Source organism: Misgurnus anguillicaudatus, chromosome 23 (assembly GCF_027580225.2).
Source record: "Misgurnus anguillicaudatus chromosome 23, ASM2758022v2, whole genome shotgun sequence".
NCBI classification, from domain to species: Eukaryota; Metazoa; Chordata; class Actinopteri; order Cypriniformes; family Cobitidae; genus Misgurnus; species Misgurnus anguillicaudatus.
In genome coordinates, this window is record NC_073359.2 from 28,093,037 (window position 1) to 28,112,531 (window position 19,495).

General features: G+C 35.9%; 1 protein-coding gene across 4 annotated transcripts; it reads right to left on the minus strand.

Moving 5' to 3' along the window:
* Positions 1 to 465: 465 nt before the first annotated feature.
* Positions 466 to 19,358, minus strand: LOC129453554 (GRAM domain-containing protein 2B). Of its 4 annotated transcripts, none has more exons than XM_055217853.2 (13): positions 19,051 to 19,358; positions 6,458 to 6,607; positions 6,099 to 6,159; positions 5,941 to 6,013; positions 5,662 to 5,765; positions 5,477 to 5,575; positions 5,289 to 5,360; positions 5,030 to 5,098; positions 4,822 to 4,906; positions 3,000 to 3,080; positions 2,745 to 2,844; positions 2,271 to 2,378; positions 466 to 2,156 (listed from the first exon to the last, which is right to left on the minus strand). In XM_055217853.2, exons 1-13 carry the CDS (start codon positions 19,341 to 19,343, stop codon positions 2,141 to 2,143), a joined length of 1,311 nt encoding a protein of 436 aa, XP_055073828.2. In that variant the 5' UTR covers positions 19,344 to 19,358; the 3' UTR covers positions 466 to 2,140. The 4 variants fall into 4 exon arrangements, with proteins under 4 accessions (XP_055073828.2, XP_055073827.2, XP_055073829.2 ...); XM_055217852.2 differs by having other exon boundaries at positions 4,822 to 4,909; XM_055217854.2 differs by lacking the exon at positions 19,051 to 19,358 and adding an exon at positions 12,607 to 12,772 and having other exon boundaries at positions 4,822 to 4,909.
* Between the last annotated feature and the right edge of the window lie 137 nt (positions 19,359 to 19,495).

A 19,495-nucleotide genomic window follows, 5' to 3' on the forward strand; every position in this document is an offset into this window, starting at 1 on the left:
AACAAATATTATGGAAGTGTTGTGATAAATGCTAAAGGTATTTTGATAAATGATGGTAAGCATACAGTTGACGGCACCCATTGAAGTACATTGCATTTATTTTCCCTACTATGGAAGTCAATGGTTACAATCAGCTATGTGCTTACCATCATTTTAAGAAATTCATACAGGTTTAAAACAACATGAGGATAAGAAAATGATTCTCTCTTTAATTCTTATAGTTTATGTATTTAAATATATGAATGCACTGCAAGTTGCTTTGGATAAAAGCATCTGCAAAATACACAAATATGCATTGAATGCACGCCACGCCAAGTCGCTTAAGGTGAAACCCTACGGCAGATTCATCTGTCACGAATCCTGTAAACCTGTAGGATTAAATCTATCATATGCACTTTTGTGATAATAACAAATAATGCATTGCATTAGGATTACATGTACATTAAATAAACAAACAAACACATGTTTGGTACCATATGATTTATTCAAACAATTTTCAAAACCAGTCTCACAGAGACCACTTTTAATTACACAGACAATAAATAGACAAAACAATGATTTTTTACTAACAAATTGTTACAAAAACAATAAGTCCAACACTTTAATAGTGCAATATAAACACGATTTATGAAAGTCAAGATTTTTGCATTGTGGTTATTAGACAGTTTTAAGGGACTACAACGTTGTGATGCCCCATCAATGAAATGCAATGCTTTAACAATATATGTGCAAATCAATCTGAATCATTCCAAGAGCATCTCCTTAGAATTACATCAGATGAAATTCAATAGATCTCTAATGAACATGCACTTGCGAAACTCTAGAAATCGAAAGAAATGCATAACGCCTCCGGCAGAGTTCATGCATGTCCGTTCCTGACATGCGTACCGAGAAATGTCTAGCGAGTGCCTGAATGGTTCGCGGACCATAAAACCGACAGAACGTGTTTGCTAACACAAACGCATTCCCACAATGCATTGCGAGTAAACTCCTGGAGGTTGTACTAGCCCTGAGTGAGAGCATCTTAGCACCATCTAATACACCATGAATGAATAAACATCAACAGACTAAGTTTTCCCAATAGCGCCCCCTTCGGCCAGAGGCAGTCTTCACACTTTAAAGTGCACTATTACTCCAACATCGGCACATCTCTCACTTTACAAGCAATCTTCTTAACATATTGCAACGTATTTTTAAGAACACACGTATAGGCACGCAAAACCATGCATATTTTGGACCGTGCCGTTTTCTTTAGAACATTCGCCAAACATGACGTGAGTATCTCGATTCATTTCTATTGTATGGAAAAGTTTGTTTTGTTTGGCGAAAACATGCAATTTAAGCTGTCAATCTGGCAACGCCCCATTCCACATCTGTTCTTAAACAATACAATATTTTTTTCTTTTTTTTTGGCAAGGATGAGACCTGCATGGTTAACTTCTGTCTCTTTCCCTAGTATAAAATACAAACAATAAAGTTACAAAAATTTTGTTGAATACCTGATCTGAGCATTTTGTGTGCATAGACTATACATACAGTAATACTAAAGGTTGACTAGCTAGCCTACCTTTTATCTTTTTAACCAATAAACCAAGATTAATTTTAATAATTGCAACCCTTATAATGAACAGAGCGAAAGCCACCACAAAACAAGAAGATATGAGCAGGTCAACAAAATATGCAAATTTGGATAAACTGAAGTCAATAAAGTCATTGGTTATGCTAGGTTGGCGCTGTTTCGGTGGTTGTAAAAGCTCCAATGTGTCCAACCAAAAACTGTGCACTTCAGATGAAAGGCCTCATGCTTTCCCATGGTATAACTGAATCCTTCATGCCGTTCAGAGACAAACCGGTTGTCTTTGGTTGCTTAGGTCGGGCAAACCGAAACCCAAAGTTTTCCACCAGCAGGTAAAGACATGCTTGTCGTAACCGACACCTTTCTGTGAACGATCACGCCTTCAATTTTATTTTGGGAACTAAGGTGGCCGTGGCATGTGCATATAAAATTTTCTCCCGGCTATTGCTGCGGGCAGATAAGGGATCCTCGAACAACCGCAAGATCCAAAGTGATAGATATTTTTGGTGGTTCCTTCACAAAAGCCGAACATTTCCGAGATCGTGCCGCCTCACTGGTGCAGAGCTATGTGTCTTTGTACCTGTAATGTGAAGAGACAAAAACATATTTGAGTTCCTGGGGTTGGCATTAAAATTTTTTTATATTGGGTGCATGCCATAAAGCCTGCTCAACGTGTGCCAATATATGCATTTACCCGCTATGCAAGGTGAATTCAGGGAGGGCACCAAGAGAACTCAGCTGCTCCTCTAAGGCCACGATACGCAAGCCGATATAACCAGAAGACAGCAGGAGTAGAACAACTCTGCACAAAAAAAAATGAAGAAAAAAATATTAAGAGAGTTTCAACTTGAAAATCAGACAAAAATGCATTTCTCCACTATGTCAACGGGTTTATTTCTCATGTGTATTTGGCGATTAAAACTACATTACAGTTCCAATTGGCATGACTAATGCTACTGCGGTTACAGACATTGTTTAGGTTTGTCTCGATATTACTGAAATCTACTACTGAAGTGATTTTGTGACATTTAAAACGTAAAACCAAATAAACTGCCATTTAAAATGATCGCAAACGTCATACCAAAATTATGAATTGGGGAAAAATACACATGTTGATATCTTCCAAAATCACTATTAGAAATGTCAAAATCAACCACGAAACACTTACAGAATCAGGTAGATGAGGAGCAGAGTATTGAGGTTGCTGACTTCTCTTTGAATGAGGAGAGATCGAGCTCGGCCCGTCACGTTCCAAACCCATGAACCTCCTGCGGCAAAAAGAAAAAAAAATCTTAGCCGTTAGCCAGTCAGACAACGCTCATTTGGTAAAACATGCAGAATCAGCTCATGTAGTTGTGCTGCAAAAGCTACGACAATGTGTGACGCACTTTCGATTCAAGGTTGCCCCTTTGGTTTTTCATACCTGTGTATTCATCAGCAGAGCTGTCATCCGGCTCTTGTACGATGCTTTTCGTTGCAGAGTGCGTTCCAACAACGGCATTTTCTGTAAGAGAAACATACATCAACACTCGAAACTTGGCAACGAATTGGTTCATTTGTATAAATTTTGTATGAAATGAGTATATATATAACTTGGTTTCGTCTTCTGATTTCATAGGAATTTGTACCATTTGTATTTTACAATTTAAGTACAATTTAGCCAATTTGTATAAAGTGAATCGTACAAAAACGAATAATGAAAAAATATACATAGCCCACCCCTTAACCCAAAGTCATGAGGTGAAAGCAAATCGTACAAAAATTCGACCACCTCGTAAAACACGTACAAATCACCTCGAGACTTTGTTAGCATATTTGTGCAAATAAAATTTTGCTTCATCTTCTGATCTTATGGAAATTTGTACCATTTGTATTTTACGAATCTGCTAATTTGTACGAATTTGTACAAAGTGCATCGCAAAAAAACATTTTTAGAAAAAAATTATTATAGCCCACCTCTAAATCAAACGTAAAAGGTGAAATTTTTTTCTTAAAAAATTCAGCCACCTCGTAAAATACGTACGAATCGCTTGAGACTTTGTCGTGTGTATATAAAACTTTGTTTCGTCTTCTGATCTCATGGGAATTTGTACCATTTGTATTTTACGAATCTGCTAATTTGTACGAATTTGTACAAAGTGCATCATAAATTTTTTTTTTTTGTAGAAAAAATTAATAAATTATAGCCCACCTCTAAATTAAACATGAAATGTGGAAAAAAATTGTTCAAAAGGTCAGCCACCTCATAAAATACGTATGAATCGGCTTGAGACTTTGTCGTGTGTATATAAAACTTGGCTTCATCATCTTATCTCATGGGAATTTGTACCATTTGTATTTTACGAATTGGCTAAATTGTACGAAATTGTACAAAGTGAATTGTACAAAAATGCATGATTTATAAAAAAATTATATATAATTTTTTATATTATTTTATGAGGTGGTTGAATCTTTGTACAATTTGCTTTCGCCTCATGACGTACCCGTTAACCCAACGTGATGAGGCGAAAGCAAATCGTAAAAAAATTCGACCACCTCATAAAACACGTATGAAGATTGTGTTAGCATGTGTATGTAAATAAAACTTTCTTAAAAAAAAATAAATAAAACACATGATTTTTGGAATAAAATCATTTTAGCCCACCCCTAAACCCAACGTCATGGGGCGAGAGCATTCTTCACAAAATTTGAGCCACCTTGTAAAATACATACGAATCGCCTTGAGATTGTGCTTGCATATTTGTGTAAATAAAACTTGGCTTCATCATCTTATCTCATGGGAATTTGTACCATTTATATTTTACAAATCAGCTAATTTGTACAAATTTGTATAAAGTGCATAGTAAAAAAAGTGTTTATTAAAAATTATTATAAATTAAACGTCAAAGGCGGAATTTTTTTCAAATCGTACAAAAATTCACCTCGTAAAAAACGTATATAATCAATAATTTTAAGGAAGTCACGTCACTGCGCCGCCATATTTGCAAGACCTGTCAAATACTGCGCATGCCATACAATCATCAGGGACTGTCATAAAAGAACAGGTAAGTGTGTACAGAGCCACCTCCCCCAGAAAATTACATTTTTTAACGGATGACGATTGGCTCTTTTTACCTGAAGGCGGGACTTCCTTTGCTAGAGCGGCCATACTGACCGCTGTGATCTCCCCAAATTCATAGCAATAGCATGCAGTGATGCATCTTGTAAAAATGAAATATCTTTGCACTTTGTGCATTTGTACGAACCTCTGAGTCTAGGAATCTCTAGCTGGGGAGAAGCGCGTCCTCCATCCACCTCGTACACATCGTCTAAACTGGACTGGCTCGAGTTCTGCTGAGAGCAAACGATAAACATGCTGATAAACAAACGAAAGTCGGCCCATCTTGTTGACACGACTGGGTATTTCCAGTCGAGCAAGTACAGCTCATCTACTTTAATCTTAGTGTCACTTACCACCAGTTTGCTTTGATCAAAGCTATTCTCGGCTGAGGAGAAAAGAGGGCTGCTGTTGGCACTTCCTTCCTGTAAAGATAAAATCAGAACAAACAAGTTGTTAATATCTGATCTAATATCTGTAAAAACTCACCTGCCATTTTATTATTAATATACCATTTCTATATAAAATCATAATGTAAAAAACATTCTGTGAAATATAAACTTTATATATTAAATATTGACTGAATAAGATCATCGAATAGGATCAAATATTTACCTCTAGCTGAGGGCAAACTGATCGTAGCAGCTTGTAGCATCCTTCTCGATTTCGTAAAGACACAAATAAATACTGCAACACAGAAAGATAAAGTACATCATTACATCTGATTTTAAAGTGTTTTGCCATTCATGATTTTATTACTCGTATATGTTCAGACATTTGAAGGCCAGACGTGAACCACTGACCTTCTCGCCCTCCGTGGTTCGTATAGAAATGGCGTTTGGCACGAGCAGCGCTGTGTTTTGCTTCTTTAGGATAGTTATATTAGAAACCGGGACAATCACCTGTAACACACAGTTCGTTTTAGTCCAGATTGTTCAAACATCCTTTTTATGGTTGGTTTGATTTGAAGGTCGGTGAGTTTTATCACCTTCGTGTCCTTGAGCAGCACAGAGGAAAAGAAGCAGACGTTGGTGTCGGTGATATACAGCCGACCGTGATAAGGCACCTCCTTCTGCAGGGCGCAGATGTAGGCTAGAGGACAAATAAAAGAGTTCGAATAAAAATGTTACATCACATCGGTTGTGCATTCAGCGCATTTTCCATTGTGGCCGCACCTGCTGTATTGTGTAAAAGACCTGCTGGGTAAGGTTAACTTTATGCACAATAGAAAAGTATTATTAGATATGGACATATTCAATAGACTCACCATGTAGTAAATCTTCATTTTCAGGAAGTTCTGGGAAAAGTTTGTGGAATGTTTTGTTGTGCTTTATAAAACTCTGGGAAGAAAAACGTAGCGAATTAAAAACGCCGAAAACGTACAATACAATACAATAAAACCCAGGTCAAGATATAAAAGCTTACACTTCTAGAGTTGAGGCTCTCGCTCCTTTCTAAAGGCTTGTCCACATCAAAAGTTTGAGACCTGTTGAAAATTGAGTCACAAATTAAGAAACAATACAATTATTCAGTCAATATTTGACCAATCTCAAATGACTTGAATTGGCCAATACCCATGTTCACCTTGTTAATTGGTGGAAAAACAAACATTGGTCGACCACTAGGGAAAAAAAGACCTAAACTATGTCAACATTTAAATCACCAGAGGGCTTAAAGTCGAATTTTCATGCTGGTAAACCATCAGGGTTATTGTTTAAGCCTTGAGGCCTTCCCCTTGTTGAATGGAAAATGATGAGGGTAAATAACAAAAGTAAGTGGTTTACCTGAGCTGGACCGGCCGGCTCAGACTCTTGGCCTGCTGTTGAACCTCAAGCTGGTTTTCCTCTAAACTAAAAGCTTTCCTGCTTCCCGTTCTGGTTTTCATCCTCCCCTTCTTAACCTTTCCTGGAAGCGTTCCAGCATCGACTGCATAGCTGTGAAAACACGTCAAAATACGGTAAGTGTCACAGCGCAGAAAATAATAGGAACGCAATGCAGAAAATACGGACAAATCACGGAATCGAGACATGAAACGGAATGTGTTCTATAGTGCGGAATTTAGCATAAACTGTTAAAAAAAACGTATAACTTATTTTTCTTTACTGGCAAATAAAATGGTAAAAATGTTTGGAAACATTTCACTGTTTGCGGGACGGAACACGGTCACGTGATTATGCACCATGAACAATAAACATTCATTCTGAATAGAGAAAACCATGTTAAAAACGACCATCCGAGACCACAAAGTCTTCAAAAAAATTAAAATAAAGAGGGACAGCAGCTGTTTTGCAAATTCTGTCAACAAACTATCGATCAGACACACATTCGAAGTAAGGAGGGGGCTACAGGCTAAAAATACAACATTGCAAGGTTCAATAACAAGTACATGAACATCATCGGAAGCAAGACGTACATTTGTTGAGGACTTTAAGGATGAGGAAAATAATTAATGTTGGATTTTACTATACAATTATTAAATAATAAGCATTGCCCAAATACAGTATTAAAGCACTACCAAAATGTACTTTTGAATGCAAACCATTAATAAACCATTGTTGTATAACTTAAATTTAATTATTTCTTTACAAAATCCAGAAAAATAAAAACAACATAATAAAATGTAATTAAAACTAAAAAAAACTTTCATAGAGCCCTACAATACTTTGACCAAAAACTATGACGTTCATTACTCAGATTGCCACGGGCTAAAACCTGATGTCACTTAAAGGAACTGGACAGTCAAGTTATCTCATAAATGGGCCACTTATTATTTCAAGTTTAAATCTAATAGCAACACTTCCTTTAACTGGCAATGACCAATGATGACAAACAAGGCTTACAAGTTTTATTTGTTATACTAACAACTGAAAAACTTAAACACACAATCTTGATACGTCAAACTTCTATTGACTCCTATGACTATGTCTTATATCATTAAAAACACAATCTAGAACACACATTTATTTTAAAACCCAAGTACACATCCACCCATCCTTCCTATTTATAAAGAAAATGCCCATTTTTAAAGATCCACCTCACCTGTACAGATTAATGCCATGTCTTCTGGGTAAACGTAAACTCAAAGATCTATTCATAATCGAATAATCCTTCAAAAAGCGACAAAAGACACCGACGCTGGCTTCAAGCCATAACTCTACAGTCCGACAGTCTGCCAATACGACAATAAAACCGCACACAGAAGCTCTGTAAATAAAAAAACAAGTATCTCCTCCCAGCATTTGCGGTTGCGTTCCAATAGGAGTGCCATCCTTCCTCTAAATGCAAATGAGAGGGGGCGGAGTCACTGACCTCAGATGGTGTGACAGGCAGCGTGATGTAATGGAACACCTGCATGCAGGTAATAGCATGCTTGAAGAAATGAGAAATGCGGCACCACCCTGGCCCACTAAAGGCAAAATGAAAGCAGATTGCGTTTCTTGAACTATAGGAATTTTTTTGTGAAAGGAACGGACAAGGAAGTAAAAGCTAAAGGCATTCATTCAAAAACATTCAGGTGAAATGTGAAACTTTCCCATTGTTATGTGCACGAATCATTAATATTTAACAAGGATTAATAGTGTGCAGGATTTTATTCATCTGTCCACATTTGGTAGTTTTAATTCCGTTTCAAGGTTTTGTCAACCTATACATTTTACAATTATCACAACACATCACGTGACCAGAGATAATGATAAATACATTCGCAAGAGGCCACACCAGCCATTTTAATTGGCTATGGCAGGCAGCTACTGTATGGGCACGGCCTCTGCAAATAATTTTTTAATGTCACGCAAAGTCATTAGTAGGGGAAGGGTTTATGCCGTGTGAGAAAACTATGAAACGTATTTTATAGAGTACAGAGGTTACAGGAAAATTGACAGCAGTTATCCGTTTATATGGGCCAATGACAATATAGGCGCAAGTATGTTTTAAAGAATACACTGTAAAAATGTATATAAAAATTACAGTATTCACTGTAAAAAATTACTGTAGAAATTACAGTATTACTGAATGTTACTGGCAACTAGCTGCCAGTAACTTACTGTAGATTTTACATTTATGTCATTATCAGTTATCAGTCTTTATCTTCTACAGTAAGTTACTGGCAACCAGCTGCATAATTACAGCAAATATTTTACAGTGTGGCAACTAGCTGCCAGTAACTTACTGTAGCTGTCAGTAGCTTATTGTAGATTTTACATTTATGTTATTATCAGTTATCGCTGCCAGTAACTTACTGTAGATTTTACATTTATGTTATTATCAGTTATCAGTATTTATCTTCTACAGTGTGGCAACTAGCTTGCAGTAACTTACTGTAGCTGCCAGTAACTTACTGTAGATTTTACATTTATGTTATTTACTGGCAACAGTTTGTTCAAAGTTAAATAAACATGAACCATTTTCAGTCTTTATCTTCTACAGCAAGTTACTGGCAACCAGCTGCATAATTACAGCACATTTTTTACAGTGGCAACTAGCTGCCAGTAACTTACTGTAGCTGCCAGTAACTTACTGTAGATTTTACATTTATGTTATTTACTGGCAACAGTTTGTTCAAAGTTAAATAAACATGAAACATTTTCAGTCTTTATCTTCTACAGTAAGTTACTGGCAACCAGCTGCATAATTACAGCAATTTTTTTTACAGTATGGCAACTAGCTGCCAGTAACTTACTGTAGATTTTACATTTATGTTATTTACTGGCAACAGTTTGTTCAAAGTTAAATCTACTTGAAACATTTTTAGGCTTTGTCTTCTACAGTAAGTTACTGGCAACCAGCTGCATAATTACAGTGTACTATTCAGAAGAATACCAAAATAGGCATTTAACTTCATGTGGTTGTGGTCTTTTGACATCAAAGCAAATGTAGACATGTGGTACACAAATGCATTCAAAACAGACCATGCAAACCGATGGGATGAATTAGCCAATGTGGTAAAAAGCAGCTTAGTTGTTAAAGTGTCGCGTTAGCAGTGCAAAAGCTTATGGGTTTGATTCCCAGGGTACACAAATACTCAAATTGCTTTGCTCAATTCTTATCCTAAAAATCACAACATTTTCAGTTATTCTTTCCCTTTAAAAGAGCGATACGCAATTAAATTGTGACCCTGAACCAGTCATTAGGGTCTTTTTTTTAAATCGAGATGTATCATAACTGAATAAATAAGCTTTCCAATGTTGTATGGTTTGTTAGGATAGGACAATATTTGGCCACAATACAACTATTGGAAAATCTGGAATCTGAGGGTGCAAACAAATCTAAATACTGAGAAAATTTGTTCCTTAGCAATGCATCTACTAACAAAAATATGTCATCGGACATGAACTTTACTTAATATCCTATTTGGCATAAAAGAAAAATTTCTACAAATATACCCATGCGACTTATGATTGATTTTGTGGTCCGGGCTCACAAACGTGTAAACCCCATAACGCAATTACGACATTTCAGGGTAAAGGTGGAGACTGTGGCTTTTGACCTCAATGAATACATGTTATAAATCAAGAAAATTAACTTTCATTTAAGCAAATTAAATCATTTACTTTATACTCCAGACTGGAGCTCAGCGACTGCAAACAGAAATATCATTTCATCCGTTTAAACTGAACTTGAACCTTGCATTATCTGTCTGTGACGTGACGCAAGATTGACGTTTCTGTGGTTAAACTTTCTAATCTCACTACCTGCACGCCCTGTTAAGTGAGAATTTGTAAAACGCTGTCAGCAGGGTTTTTGCACCTCATTGAGGTGGGGTTGTGGTAGAGAGCTGCCTGGATGGGAAACTACTGCCCCAGTGTGGGTGTTGATGGGAAAGTAAGCAACATTCACATAATGGTAAATATAATCTCAACACTTTCACTTTGTAGAGCTGGGTTGTTGCACCCATTGTTATATAAACACGACATAATAGACTAGAAAAAAGGAGTGGCAATCCGTGTCATATTACATTAATAGAAAAATTTACCAGGGATACAAAGTTGTATCCAATATTGTAATATTGTATTAGCATTGCGTTATACAGTAGGACTGCACAATTATGACAAAATATAATTATTAAGGTGAATAATCAACACATTTTGTAATTGGAACTTTTATTATGAACATTTTTTATATTTATATGTCGCAATATTGTATTAGCATTGCGTTATACAGTAGGACTGCACAATTATGATAAAAAAAAATCATAATTTGTCGATTATTCGCCTTAATATTGTAATTGCAACTTTTATTATTAACATAATTTTTTTACAATTATATGTCGCAATATTGTATTAGCATTGTGTTATACATTAGCACTGCACAATTATGACAAAATATCATTATTAAGGTGAATAATCAACACATTTTGTAATTGCAACTTTTATTATTAACATTATTTTTTTACAATTATATGACGTCGCAATATTGTATTAGCATTGCGTTCTACATTAGCACTGCACAATTATGACAAAAAAATCATAATTTGTCGATTATTCGCCTTAATATTGTAATTGCAACTTTTATTATTAATTTTTTTTACATTTGCATGTTACAATTTTGTATTAGTATTGCGTTATACAGTAGGACTGCACAATTATGACAAAAATTAATTGTCACTTATTCGCCATAATATTGTAATTGCAACTTTTATTATTAACATAATTTTTTTACAATTATATGACATCACAATATTGTATTAGCATTGCGTTATACATTAGCACTGCACAATTATGACAAAAAAATCATAATTTGTCGATTATTCGCCTTAATATTGTAATTGCAACTTTTATTATTAATTTTTTTTACATTTGAATGTTACAATTTTGTATTAGTATTGCGTTATACAGTAGGACTGCACAATTATGACAAAAATGAATTGTCACTTATTCGCCTTAATATTGTAATTGCAACTTTTATTATTAACGGGGTTTTTTATGTCGCAATATTGTATTAGTATTGCGTTATACAGTAGGACTGCACAATTATGACAAAAATCAATTGTCGATTATTCGCCTTAATATTGTAATTGCAACTTTTATTATTAACTGTTTTTTTTTATGTTGCAATATTGTATTAGTATTGCGTTATACACTAGGACTGTATAATTATGACAAAAATCATAATTTGACAATTATTCGCCTTAATATTACGATTTTTATTGCTGGTTTTATACTAAAGTTTTAAAAAGTTTTATAATTTTCTGTGAAGCAGCTGCATGATAAATTCTAAACATCCAAAACTAAATAATGTAAATAACAAATAATTATGAGAGTTATGTTGTTAGTTAAAAATCCAAAACGAATGACTAAAGTACACGTCAACTTACCAATTTTAAACTCTTTGATAAAATTTGGTGCTCAAACATACTGACAAAACGCACAGAATTGGACAGCTGTAATTGAGGCTTTTGACGATTATATAATTGTTTTACCCGTAATTGTAATCCAGATTATTTTTTTATACAGTAAAAGCAACCATACTTTAATTAGCTTAAAGACACACATAGATTTAAAATAGAGACAGTGGGCGTCAAATATCCCCTGCTGATTCATTCTAATGATACCAAAGATAAAATGCGAGTCTTTTGCAAGTTGTGCTTTTTCTTTAGACAGTGATGGCTATCTAATCTGATTTCAATTACCTGTTAACACAAATGTCGTGAGGAGCTCTCCATATTCTAAATAAGGAAACGTGCTAAATGCCTATCAGTGACAAAAGGTCTCAACTTTCGCACCAAAATTCAGAGAAAGACCAAGAACAATCATGCTAAATGTCACAAAAAATTACTTAATCAACTAATTCACTTTTTACTTTACTTAGTTTCTTAAGAAGTACAAATATCATCCAATGTGAACCCCCGATCTGACGTCTCTCCACAGCTGTTTACGACGCAATTTCAGCTGCCCAGGCACAAGAATTTATCACCCCGACAAAAGCAAACCCCTACCTTCCCACGTCTTCACAAGCTCCCGTTTCAGTATTGCTTTGGTACTTCACGCTGTCCATAATAGTGACTTTTCTCCGGTGATCTCCAGTGGTTCTTCTCTTCAGTCTGGACCCACTTAACGTCTTATGCCACGCGCCGGAGTCTAAAGGTTTACTTTACAGCTGTTAAATTACACAAGCTCGGCCGGTCCGATGGAACAAATGAGATAATGAGAACAGAGAAGCCAAGAGGTAACCAACGATCCTCGTCCGGCCCACTCCGCTCACCTCCAACCCCGGCAGCCGGTGTTTCCTTGGAAACGACCGGAGTGTGTTGGGATTGGTTGGTTATGGGGGAATAACACAATGGCCCATTTAAATGCTATTGAGGGATTGCAGAGGAATGCAAACTACGGCAGGCAAGACATAGGAACACAAAAGAGAAACAGACAATAGCCTCGCTAGTGGTCTGTATATTGTCTTTGTTGTGACATAGAAGGCAGCATTACAGGCTCATGGGAAATCAAAAGAGGGGTTTGCCCGGACAACATAAGGGCTTAGGAAATGTTTAGGAATGTTATGTTATGCAGTTAGTTTGTAGCATTAAATCCATGCAAAATTACTTTTAGCATTGATTTAATTGGCCAATATTAGAAGCACAAAAGAGTGTGCAACTATAAAATTGAAAATTAAAATGCGTAATATAAAGTACTTTTAAATTAAGTTCCAAACCCATTTACATTGTTTGAAATTCCTATGCAAACTCAAAATTATACATTAACATTTAGTTGGCCTCTTGTGTCTGATTTTTCTTTCCAAGATGGAAAAACTACAGATTCATAACGTCAAAAACTATAAATAACTAAACTAAACTAATAAAAAATGCCAAATAACTAAAAACATATTACTGCTGCATCAATAACAATAACTTTCCTTTCAAGAAAATCTTATATAATGGGATAGTTAACCAAAAAATATAAATCCTGTGACCATTTACAAACCCGTAATAACTTTTTGTTCTGGGGCACCATTGACTTCCATAGTATTATTTTTCCGACTATGGAAGTCAATGGTGCCCCAGATCTGTTTGGTTACAAACATTCTTTAAAATATATCTGTGATCAGCAGAACAATGTTAATAACCAAACAGATCTGGGGCACCATTGACGTCAATAGTATAATTTTTTTCAGACTGTGGAAGTCAAAGGTGCCCCAGATCTGCTTGGTTACAAACATTCTTTTAATATCGAATTTGTGTTCAGCAGAACAATGTTAATAATAACCAAACAGATCTGTGGCACCACCGACTTCCACAGTATTATTTTTCTGACTACCGAAGTCAATGGTGCCCCAGATCTGCCCGGTTACAAACATTCATCAAAATATCTCATTTGTGTTCAGCAGAACAATGTTATAACCAAACTGATCTGGAGCACCATTGACTTCCATATTATTATTATTTCTCCAACTATGGAAGTCAATGGTGCCCCAGAAATGCTTGGTTACAAACATTATTCAAAATGTCTTAGTTTTCAGCAAAGAAAATGAATACAGGTTTGTAAATTATTACATGGTTTTTGGAATTAACTTATTTGCAAGAAAATCTTATATAATGGGATAGTTTACCAAAAAATGTAAATCCTGTGATCATTTACAAACCCGTACAACTTTTTGTTCTGGGGCACCATCGACTTCCATAGTCGGATAAATAATACTATGGAAGTCAATGGTGCCCCAGATCTGCTTGGTTACAAACATTCCTCAAAATCTCTCATTTGTGTTCAGCAGAACAATGTTAATAACCAAACAGATCTGGGGCACCAATGACTTTCATAGTATACATTATTTTTCTGACTATGAAAGTCAACGTGCCCCAGATTTGCTTGGTTACAAACATTTTTCAAAATGTCTTTGTTTTCAGCAAAACAAAGATGTATACAGGTTTCTAAATTATTACATGGTTTTTGGAAGTACCTTGTGTTTCAACAACTTGAGGGTGTTTAAATAATTTTTTTAGGTTTTTCTGGTGCACTGGGGCACCATTACTTCCATATTATTATTTCTCTGCCTATGGAAGTCAATGGTGCCCCAGATATGCTTGGTTACAAACGTCCTTCAAAATATCTCATTTGTGTTCAGCAGAACAATGTTAATAACCAAACAGTTCTGGGGCACCATTGACTTCCATAGTATATTTTTTTCGACCATGGAAGTCAATGGCGCCCCAGATTTCCATGGATATTAACATGTTTCAAAATATCTAATTTGTGTTCAGCGGAGAAATGTTAATAACCAAAATGATCTGGGGCACCATTGACTTCCATAGTATTATTTTTCAGATTATGGAAGTCAATAGTGCCCCAGATCAAAATTCTTTGAAATGTCTTCGTTTTCAGCATAACAAAAAATTATACTGGTTTGTAAATGACACAGGATTTTTGGAAACAACTTGTTTGGAAGAAAGTTTGGAACAACTTGAGGGTGTTTAAATAATAAAAAAAGGTTTGTCTGGTGCACTATCCCTTTAAACCATACAAGATCAAATTTACACATGACAAATGCCTTCAATGGAATAGATATTGCACAAGCAATTACATCACATGAACAGAAAGTCCAACTCATCCTTGATCCTGTTCTCCATCCGACCCATGACCTCCTTGTGACACATTAAACCCAAATGAGTCATTCACACGTACGCAAGCTTTCAAGGCTAACGTTCATTAGCTAAAATGCATTAGCATATGTATATGTGATTCAACAATGTCAAATGAAAACAAGGCTAGACTTGCAGATGCTCCCTAAACTCAAGCAGATCACCCTGTACTCGGGTTTACAAACAGCACGCCATGTCCTGAGAAAGATAAAAGTGAATGTGACAGAAAGTTTATACTAGCAGAGAGAACATACAGCACGCTAACATAATATGATACTGAGAATATCATCTAAGCTGTCACGGCATAACCAAACAGATAGACAAGATTTTAACGGCCTATGGCACGCAAGTGTACTAAATCGCCACTGGGTGGAGTAAACGAGTAGCATGATATAAATATCAGTTTACTGCCAACATGCTGCTGACACAGAGATCATAAAGCAACTGTTCGAAATGAGCCAACGCAGCACACCAGGAAATCACGAATTGTTTTCAAGAAAATTCCTGTTTGAATTACCCATTGAGCAACTAATTTATTTCCCATCTTACAAAATGAATCAGATGACCTTCAAATTGAAACGAAAATAAAGTCAAACCGCTTGTAGGGGATGGGTCACACCTCAAACTGTACCACATCAGCTGAGGATGTGTTAACCAAAGCTATAGCATTAACAAACCAAACTACCACCAGGTCTTCACTACTAGTAATAACCCGCCCAATTCACAAGAACAGAACTCAGTACTCAGTAGTCAGGACTCTTGTAAAGGTCTTAATCATTAAACCATAACACTAACATATAGAAATAAAGGAGGAGGAGGTGAATTGTGCTTAAACTTCCACCCAGCTTGTGACCAACACCAACTGCAATGGCCAAACAACAGCTTGTCGATCGTGGACGGAGGCCAAGCGAACAACACAGAGAACATTTGTGAAAGTCATGTGACCCCAATGCATCAGCCTCACTTCCCGTTCCAAACAGAAAAGGTCTTTATGTCCATGGAAAACAGAGAAAAATGATTGAAATGATCACATGACAAGTAGCTTAGGGGAAGTCTAAGTAACAAATAACACTTTCCGTCCTTAAAACGAAAGAAGTATGAGTTAAAAGTCGAACTGGGGATTTTTATCAAACTAGCGTGAAATGCGTGAGGACCACGGCGAACGCCTGCTTGACCTTCACGCGACAAATTAAACGAAAAATCATTAGCACGTCGCTGGGAAAAATGCAAGGTCTTGAGCTTCTAAAGATGCGTGAGGTGTGGCTCACAAGAGATCATTGCTGGGAAACTCAAACCAAAACCGAATCTTTGAATCGACTTGTCCTTGCATGTGTCCTCTGTACAAAATTGCGTAACAGTATAATAAACAATAAAACATCGTATTACAGTTATCTATGGCTACGAGAAGCAGACACGAGCACACATGCGTGGTGTTTTCTTTACAAGGGCTGGAGAAAGTAGCTTGCCGACACCTGGCATGCCCACCTGCCACGTCCCACAAGCCTTTGGGATAAAAATAGTACAGTATAAAACGCATTGAATACTACTACGACTTTAACGCTTTATCTAGACAAACACTTGTCAATTTAAACTAATCAGATGGCATTGTGAGTAACGGCTCCACTTCGAACGTACCTTAATTTGATTACAAGATGCGATTCGATCATTCAAAACACGCCAGGAAGAAAAACGATTCGCTTAATAAAGAGGTCAATTTGCATCCAAACTGAAGAGAGTCAACTGCCGTCACCTGTTAAGCAAACGCATTCACACCTTCACGACGGTTAGGAATTTGGAGCGCGATTGTGATTTAGATTCGTTTGTTTTTGTCAAAGTGGAGTATGAGAAAGTACCACTTTAGGGCGTCCAAAATTCATTGAGAAATTTTCTAGAGCTGAGACGATAAATCAATTCAGTTTCTAAACGAATTACGGTGAAATTGCGTTACATCCAAAAACCAGAGGGCGCTCTCGTGCAGAAACTCAATATGAAATGCCTATTAACATATTTATTAGTGCTGTGCAAAGATTAATCGCGATTAATCGCATACAAAATAAAAGTGCTTTTTTGCATAATACATGTGTGTGTATATTGTATTTAATTATTATGTATATTTAACCACAAAAGCAATCATAAATTTATTACAGAAATGTTTTATTTATATATAATTTTTTTATTTATATATCATATAGAATATATAAAAATATAAATAAATATATACAAACACATTTAAATACATAAATGAATGTGTCTGTTTATATATACATAATAATTGCACACACTCATATATTATGCAAAAAATCACTTTTATCGCATACAAAATAAAAGTGCTTTTTTGCATAATATATGTGTGTATACTGTGTTTAATTATTATGTAAATTTAACCACAAACGCATACATATATATTAATTTCAGAAATGTTTTATTTATATATTTTTTTACATTTATATATCATATAGAATATATAAAAATAAATAAATATATCACACACACATGTAAATGCTTTTTAAATACATATGAATGTATGAATGCACACACTCATAATATATTATGCAAAAAAATCACTTTAATTTTGTATGCGATTAATCGCGATTAATCTTTGCCCAGCACTAATATTTATATCGCTGTTCATCAAACCTTTTCAGGTACTTTCATGATAATACAAAATATTTATTATGATTATGTTCGACAAGTCCTGTTTTTAAAATGAACATTAAAAACGACTCAAACTCAATGGTTTTAGATTATAAGGACTTTTTTTAGAGCCGTAGAAAATGAAAGATGTGTGCGTATATCTCCTTTCTGATTAAGGAGGCATTATTAGTATTAATCGCGACTAATCGTCTTAGCCCTATTTTTTCCACCTGATGGTTGATGACTTTCCAAGTCACACTGGTCATATAAATCTAAACTATAAATATAGTACTGACTCATCCCAGTGTCAAGAATAGCCGTTCAAGCTTTACTAGATCTAAAAGTGACTTTACAATAACATGCGTGATGCGATACAGGTACAATACGGGTTTAATATTTCTAATAATAACAATACGTAAAGTGTGTACGTAAATGTGTCAATATTTAGCTTATATTACACATATTAGCTTATATTATCCCACAAGGCTGATTGTAAGCTTTCTGCGAATGACACGATCGTGTTGACATCTAAATAAAGTAAAATAATCACTATGGTACAGCTTTGTTTTGAACATGTACTTGATGGTGCACCATTGTATTCATTGAATGGCCATGCAAATGTCACAGTGCATTAACATGTCAATCATTCAGTGTCATTGTGTATCCAAGTACAGTGGTATTAGCATTTGATACCATCAATGTACTGGTAACATCACAGTGATATTTTTGTAAGGATACAGCCAAAAATAACCAGTTAATGATATTTTAGTATTACTGTCTGTGTGCATTATTATAAAACATGCTAACTGTTGGCATCCTCACAAAAATAGTGAAATAGCGGTTAACACTATATAAATAACAAGTGCAAGCACAAATCATATAGAAATATATTGTTGTACACTCTCTAATATGCATTTGTTTAGATATGCATCGGGCAACAGGAAGCAGTAATGCCAACACACACACACACATACACACGCAAGCACACCACACACACAAACAGGGTGGATTAACCTATAAACGAACACGTATTTGATCTATATTCCTGCAAACCGTATGGATCCTGATATTGACACGCTAGGACTTTAAAATATGAAATATAAATAGAAATTAACATATTTAAATCAGATCCGCGTATATGGCGTGACCGGATGTGCGGTCTTTAACGATTTGGCTCACCTCTCTTTCATTAAATGCTTGATTCGGGTCAACGCGCTTTCGTCGATCTTCCTCAGAAATGTCTTCAGTCTCTCCCTCTTATTCTCCAGCATCCTTCCTTCACTCACGCCGACAAAAAAACAACACCGTTTAACGAGGATGCGACGATCCGGTTTCTCTTCGGCGTCCCATGAGCGTTGCTTGATTAACAAAATGAGACAAAATCGGACCAAGTGCTCTGGGCCAATCAGAGCGGCTGGTGTCAGCCGCGCCGTCCAATCACACCGCGGTGGGCTGGCGTCGACTCCGCCCATGCCTTTTTATGGGCATACGCGTGTCTTGATGCAACGTGGTGGTAGGGGGAGGAAGTGAGGGGGAGAACCGCTATATGGATTGTTGATGATATACTGGACGTTCATGTATATGACACACTGGCCTTGTGTTTGAGGTTGAACATATTGCGGGG

Bases quoted from the DNA above. Each gene is read 5' to 3' on its own strand.
- LOC129453554 (XM_055217852.2), bottom strand. From the start codon at position 19,343: ATGGGCGGAGTCGACGCCAGCCCACCGCGGTGTGATTGGACGGCGCGG. The intron at 5,099-5,288 runs GTAAATATTTGA...TTATCTTTACAG, and splicing joins CAGTTTGCCCTCAGCTAGAG to GAAGGAAGTGCCAACAGCAG. The intron at 3,081-4,821 runs GTTCGTACAAAT...TTTCTCTTACAG, and splicing joins AGAGATTCCTAGACTCAGAG to AAAATGCCGTTGTTGGAACG.